Source organism: Ruditapes philippinarum, unplaced genomic scaffold, assembly GCF_026571515.1.
Source record: "Ruditapes philippinarum isolate M1 unplaced genomic scaffold, ASM2657151v2 ctg15316_1_1_1_1, whole genome shotgun sequence".
Classification (NCBI taxonomy): Eukaryota; Metazoa; Mollusca; class Bivalvia; order Venerida; family Veneridae; genus Ruditapes; species Ruditapes philippinarum.
Window position 1 is genome coordinate 1,165 of NW_026864187.1, and position 7,168 is coordinate 8,332.

Below are 7,168 nucleotides of genomic sequence, written 5' to 3' on the forward strand. Positions count from 1 at the left end.
CGAGCTCAAAGAGCTCAATCAGGTACCTTTGAGATGGTAGTGACCAGTACATATTTGTCAAACAATAACAACGTTTGTTGTTATATATAACAAATCCTTTGTTTGTCGTAGACATTTTGTAATGAGTTGCTTGCTCTAAACAAAATGTTTCCATTTTGTAACTTATAAGATCAAACAGTATCACAGACCTTTGGTCTTTTGGAAGTAAAGCCACTGTAGAAAGTGTGCTGTTTAAACATACTCGTGAAATGTCAATGTTTCGCAAATAAAATATTGGTACTACTTCTACATTTTCATTTGTAACACTGCCAACATGAACTGCGGTATTAACCGTGTTCTTCACAGTTATATTCTGGTCCTCGCTCCTAAAATTTTCTGGGTATGATCTTTCATTATCACAAATGATCGGTATTCTGACTCTTTTTTGTGATGATTCTAAATCGATGTTACTTGATGAAGTTCCAGGGCAATCAGCATCAAAATTTTTATTTTTAGTTTGATTACCAGCAAGTGTTTCTATAATTTGAACATGTTTTCTAGTGAGAACACGCAAGGTGTTATCTGCTAGGCATACATTTGTTATAGTTTCCCTAGAAATGTCCTCGTCTTTCAGGGTAAACTTGTATGTGTTTTTGTCGTTAGTTATTATATTCAAGGTCGTTACCATTGGCATCAAGTGACCTTCTCCTTTAGTAAAATATAACTCAGGTTTTGGTGTTCCGTGTATACCAGAAATATTTCTATAAAGAATGTCGTTGCTGTTTTCAGGAATCAGTTTATACCACGTGTCGTTTTCGAGGATTAAAGCACAAAAGGGAACCTTTCTCACCTGTCATGAGTAAAACATCACATTTACATTCACCTCCATGTAACGTGCGTTCCACATTGCTTGAAACCATAAAATCATTTAATATGCCACACAAGAAGCTTCCCGCAAAAGAGAATCGGTAATATCTTGTATATCAATTGTGTCAAAGAGTTCCTTAACATTTGCTTTTGTCTCATCCGAGTTATTTCTGACCCAGTGCATTAGAAACAATAATCCGTTCGTCCATCGATACATAAGAGAGTCGTTCGTCAGTGAATAGCTTTTGGATTAATTCCCTTGAAAAGTACAGTGCATCTTCTGTTTTGAAAATTTCGGGCAGATGGCTTTCTACATATTCCATGCAGTTTGGAACTTCGAAATTGTACACCGAAGATAGTTTCAGTACGTATATGTACGTTTCTTTCGTAATTTCAAAATCCCAAAGCCAATTGATGCAAGTAATTTTAAGACCTTCAATCATAAAGTATTCCGCTTGTTCAAGAAGTAGCTCTATATTGTCTATGTTTATATCTGGCACCACGCCATATAGGTACATTATTGCCATCTCAACTGAATTAGGCGTACCAACACTTACATCCACCAGTCCTGCAATAAATGAGATCTTATCAGAATGCAGAAACTTTTGTTGTTTATTATAAAATTCTCTTCATATGTGTCATGAGAAACATGTCTTATATCATTTCCATAATAACAACAATAACCAGATACGTTTATTTCGTCAATTAAGAAAACACTAAATATTTAAATCAGACAAAGCACTTAGATTTTTCTCATTTATTTTGTTTCATTTACTAAGATTTAAGTATATCGCACTCAATTACTATTATTTAGGTAAATGTCTATTTTTTTTATTTATATTTATCTTAGATATTAAAGAATTAATAGGCGTTTGAAATTAAGAAAACTGTTATTCTCAATACGAATAAGTATCCTTTACCTCTTTGCTTTTCTGTAAAGTTTGCACTCATAGCTCGTTGGAAAAAACGGCTTGAGGCAAGCACGCATCGATGAAATCGTTTTGTCTGAAGAATACATGATAGGCATATATTTTGTGCTGTAATAAAGCTAAAATATAGATAAATAAAGAATCCATAACAACGTCCAAAGCGGCGAAATTTAAAATGTAAAGGGTCGGTTTGATAACCCTGTTCATGGACTGTACTGAAAAATGCAATCTACCGTCCAAGTCCCCTAACATTTGCTCAAACAGAATCCAAAATTCAACATAAAATGGTATTTTTTCTTGTTTTTTTTTTTTTGTTTTGTTTTTTTTTAATTTAGAAACATCTGCTGACTTTTACATAGAACAATTAAATGTACTTATGAAATAGTGCACTACTCTACTTCGGAGTAATAATTAACTTAACATCAGGTTTCACTGTATATTATGCTTTGTAAGTACGTCAATGGTATATGTTTTGAACGACACATACAAAATACATGTTGGAGGCTGATTTTTCTCCACTATCTGTATCATGCTAGATTTTTAATAAGTTATCGAATCTCTAATCGAGTTCCAGATACCAAAGGCATTAAAACTTGTTTTTCCTCTTTGAAGACTATTCATTTATTTATATTGTTATTAATGAATGGATCTTCAACAATATTTTTAAAGGATATGGTTGAACTAATATTTTTAAAAATAGGTTCAACAGTATAAACCCTGAGAATCAAGACTTAAAACTTACATCAATTTATATCTGAATTTATAAGATTTATAAATACAGTATGAATAACTTTGTTTACCCATAATCCAACCTTCACAGTAAAGTCACACAACGGAGATTGATCATCAACTTGTTCGACGAGATATCTAAATTTGGAGTTTGGTCTTAAACCGCTATATTTTCTATCCCTATGATAAAGTTGTCCAAACATGGCTGAAATTATAAGGTTTTACATAATGTTATTCTAAATGTTGTTTTTTGTTATTGAAATATTGTATGCATATTCAAGACATTAAAAATCCAAAATGATTATTAAGGATATCTTAAATATTCAAGTAAATATAATTGTTTCAAATACATTTACTATTGCCTTAAATTAAACATTTCTACACAATTAAGTTTCACAAACATTTTGTCTCATTTGTTCGGAATTTTATTGATTTTAAAAGATAAGATTTGTTTGTAAACTAGTAATTGTACGTTCAAAAAATAAACACATCATGTTTTGACGACTAGTAATTTATAACTCAGAAAAGAAAGTACAACATTTTACCTTACAAACTTATGAAAATCTAGGCCACCGAGTGCGACAAAACTTAATGACAAAAATAACGAATATAGTATGCTTTAAATCACTTATATATGAATCAAGTATGTGTTGGAGCTATTTTAATACTTGATAGAGATATATCAATTGTGAAAAAGGGATAAAATGGGGGTTTTTAAAAAAGTTGTAGGGGCCCCGTATTCGTTTAATTTTTAAAATTTAAATTTTAAAACTGTAAAAGGGTAAATTTTATTAAGGAATGAAAAGGGTTATATTTTACCCAATTTTACGTTTTTAAAAATCCTTTGTTCAAAAGAATTTAAAAATTTAATACAGCTAAAAGTAAATTTCCCCCCATTTTTTAAAAAATTTCCCCCAAACCAATGAGCTGTTATTATATTTTTTCCTTTAAAATAAAAACATGTTTTCTACAAAACCCCTTAGAAAAAGACCCTTTCGTGATTAAAAAAATTCATTTATTTTTTAGAGATATTTTAGATTAACAAAAAGTATAAAGGGGCACCAAACCCAAAAAATTATTATAGATTTTGCCATAGATACCCAAAAATTACCAAAAGGGAAAAATAAAGGAATTTTTAAAGCTATTTTTAGATGTTTCGTAATATGTATAAAGTCCTATTGGTAGAAATGTGAAAAGGTAAGAATTTACAAAATTAATCCTAAATAGAATTACAAATCATCTATACATGTACTATGTAAAGATATATATTGATTTATAAAGAAATAATTTGTAATTACACCAATTCAAAATCGTAAGTGTTTTTATTGTTTACATTTACCGAACGGTAATAAAACGAAAATGGATACACCGAAAGTGTATTTTTATGTACATGTAATCGCGAAATATGGAATTCATTAAGCGTAAAGACTTTTCGTTGGACACCAAAGGAATGTTTTAAACAATTTCGAATACAACATGAAAGGCATTTTTTATCATTGTGATTTGAAATAATTTGAGTGTAAACTATGTTTTAAATACATTTTCATATGGTGAATCTAAAAACATAGACAAAGGAGAGGAGTTTACAATAATTAAATGTTTGTTTACGTTTAACAGAGTTACAGTAATTGATAAAGAACAATAGAGTGGCATAGTCGTATTATATAACCTCTTCGACACTGAAACAAATACCGTAAGTGTAACGTCCTTTATCATGTCCGTACATATTATGAATAATGATATTTAAATTATCACTTTTGAATTAGTCATTTTATGATATTATGGTTTGTGAATAGGCACGCTTCGGATCAGTAACTTGCCTTTTCTACGCATGCGCATGTTTTTGCTTAATTTTGTCGCTTGGTACATAAAAAATGTTATTGATGGTTTTTTGGTTTTATTTTTTTTTTATTTTTTTTTTTTCGTAAGAGAATAACATAATGTATTTTTCACAGGATATGGAGGTTCAAGAACACAAACACGACCCTGAGTCAAATTTCGATTGTCTTGTTCATCAAGTTGAGGAACAATCCGAGTTTTGTGATCTTACAGTCACAATAGGTGATTGGGTAAGTTAACAAAAGTCTAAATACATATCATGCATTTGTTGTTCCAAATTTATCTAAACGTCATTTGCCACAATATGCTTATCATTAAGTTGACTTTAATTTTCAGAGAAAGAGATTTCATAGATGTGTGCTAACTGCAAGTCTGCTATTTCGTTCCATAATAGAAACACAAATTGCGGACTCGAAAATAGGTAATGTTTTTTGATTGTTTTTTTTTTTTTTTTTTTTTTTTTTTTTTTTTTTTTTTTTTTTTGGTTAGTTTGGCTTTAAGTCTTACCGACACAGTATAGGTCATGTGGCGACTTTCCAGCTTTTACTAGTGGAAGAACTCAGGTGCCTTTCCGTGCATAATTTCGGGCACGAACGAACATCGGGCGCCTGAGTAGAAAGCTAGCTAGATAGATAACGCTATACTTTAAAAAATAATAAATCACTTGAAATGTATGTTGATAATGTTACATTCAATGCATCTTTTTGTGAATTCAGAAAACTATAAAATACCGTTTATTTTGGCCTAATCATGAGTGCCTTTTAATTAAAGGTATTTCAATTTTCTAGGCAACTATGATGGGAAAACTGACAGAAAACAGGATACGGAAATTGAGATAAAGATTAAGATGTCCCCTGATATTGTGCAGATGGCAGTCATGTTTATGTATGGAAAGATTCCTGAATTTACTATCGTGAATATAGGTGACCTACTAGAATTAGCAGAATACCTCAAAATAAAAGAGCTTAAGGATGCCTGTATAGATTGGTTTGATTCTGTAGATTATTCAGACATAAACTGCATCTACGTTATACAACTATCGAAAAAGTTTGATTTCGAAATATTTGCATGTATCGAATATATCGAAAGTCACATACCAGAAACATTTCAACACAATGATGCTGCTGATCTTCCAAACGATTTAGTTCACCGTCTTTTCACTGATGAAAGATTTTCGTACGTTCAAATAGACGACAAATTAAACTTCCTAGTAAAATTGGCAAATACTTATCCTAATGAGTCGACGAAAGACTTTGTTATCAAATTGTTTGAAACACTTGACTTATCGGAAGTAACGCTGTCAGCTTGGGAAACCGTTAAAGAAGATGTAATGTTAAATAAGATACTCAATTTAGAAACTAAAGTGAGACAGACTGACCAAAAATGTTCCAGAAATTATGTGCTGTTAATGTCTTCTGGTGGCAATTATTTTGTGGGATTAGATCTACGCAATGATCGTTGGTGCAGGCTAAACTCCATTTACTACGACCAATATCCTTACGAAGAATTATGGGAAGAAATTGCTGGTGTAAGAAATGATAACCCCGAATTGTATTTTGTCGAAGAAGATGATTCTGCTGAGGAAAATGTAAAACATGTAATCACTGTTGACCTCTGTTCTAATGAGATAGATAGATTCACGACATATGTAGAATTTGAGGAGGTTCAAAATGGACATATTGTTGATTTCGACTTCACACATGTGAATATCACAAATGACAGTGTGGTTGGAATAGTTAATAAAACTGTGCGCATCAATGAAGATTCTGAAGATTCTAGTAGTTCAGAGAGTGAATCTGAATGTGTCTGTTCATGTCGCGAGAGGGAAAATCAAAATGATATCACAAGTGTCAGAGAGGCACATTTATCCCCTGAAATTATTTCGGATAGGAGTGTAAATAATATTTCGTGCGCGACAGATACACCGGAAAGATCTGTAAGTGTTAGATCCTCAAATTCTTCATCAAGGTCGTCATCCGTGACAGCAAATGGACAAGAAGGTACAATCAACTTTACCACCGTTTACGTTGTAGAAACTCAAGACGAAGATTTTGAAATGCGTTCACTTTTTTCCTTTCGGAAAGAAAAGATAACTCAAATATGTATGAATAATCAGTCTGTCTTGGGTTTACTGGCCAAAACAAAGAAGCGTTTACATGTAATCCTGTATGATCTAGTCCAGTGTAAGATGGACCGGATATTTTCATTATTCAGGCAGAAAGATAAGTACAAAATTTGTCCGACTAAACATGGATTTCTTTTGCATAACAATACAAGTTGTTACTGTTTTACGAAAGCAGGGAATTATAAGGTCGAGAAATTTATGCTCGAAAATAGGGATGAGTGGATGGTGAAGTATCTGTTTCAATGTGGAGTTTGGATCAGAGTCTTACGCAGAAGCGTGCATCATGATATCGAGCTTCAGTACATTGTTCATGAGGAATTAGCAGATTATCATTCTTCAATCGATGTTAACTGGAGGAATGTGTCAATGCCCAAAGATAAGAGACTATTCGAGAAAATTTTAAACTTAAAGAATATTTTCATAGTTTCTCTTTCAAAAAGTAAACTTCGGTGTAATATTGAATGTCCGCATTGCAAGTTCTCGGACAAGTCAGATTAAATATGACATGCCACAAGTTCATTGAATATTTTTAACACATTTTCACCTTTCCATGAAAAAAAAACTCACTTATTCTTTATATTAAAACGAAAGGCAGTGTATTTAGAAACTCTACTTAAACTGTCCACACGGCAGTTAAACTGATACAGGTACATTTCTCTAGAATAATCATTTATGTTATGCAAAATACACACAGTTTAGG

General features: G+C 31.7%; 2 protein-coding genes across 2 annotated transcripts; one reads left to right on the forward strand and one right to left on the reverse strand.

Annotated features, from left to right (window-relative positions):
- Positions 1-737: 737 nt before the first annotated feature.
- On the reverse strand, positions 738-5,547 carry LOC132724789 (kelch-like protein 12). The gene is made up of 4 exons (XM_060709753.1): positions 5,441-5,547; positions 2,576-2,709; positions 1,767-1,851; positions 738-1,414 (listed from the first exon to the last, which is right to left on the reverse strand). Exons 2-4 carry the CDS (start codon positions 2,705-2,707, stop codon positions 1,011-1,013), a joined length of 621 nt encoding a protein of 206 aa, XP_060565736.1. The 5' UTR covers positions 2,708-2,709; positions 5,441-5,547; the 3' UTR covers positions 738-1,010.
- On the forward strand, positions 3,644-6,966 carry LOC132724790 (uncharacterized). The gene is made up of 3 exons (XM_060709754.1): positions 3,644-4,197; positions 4,460-4,764; positions 5,132-6,966. Exon 3 carries the CDS (start codon positions 5,191-5,193, stop codon positions 6,964-6,966), a length of 1,776 nt encoding a protein of 591 aa, XP_060565737.1. The 5' UTR covers positions 3,644-4,197; positions 4,460-4,764; positions 5,132-5,190.
- The last annotated feature ends 202 nt before the right edge of the window (positions 6,967-7,168 follow it).

Coding starts and splice junctions, on each gene's coding strand:
- LOC132724789 (XM_060709753.1), bottom strand. CDS start 2,707: ATGTTTGGACAACTTTATCATAGGGATAGAAAATATAGCGGTTTAAGA. Junction 1,852..2,575: donor CTGTGAAGGTTGGATTATGG/GTAAACAAAGTT, acceptor TGTATTCTTCAG/ACAAAACGATTTCATCGATG. Junction 1,415..1,766: donor CTTTACAGAAAAGCAAAGAG/GTAAAGGATACT, acceptor CATTTATTGCAG/GACTGGTGGATGTAAGTGTT.
- LOC132724790 (XM_060709754.1), top strand. CDS start 5,191: ATGTCCCCTGATATTGTGCAGATGGCAGTCATGTTTATGTATGGAAAG.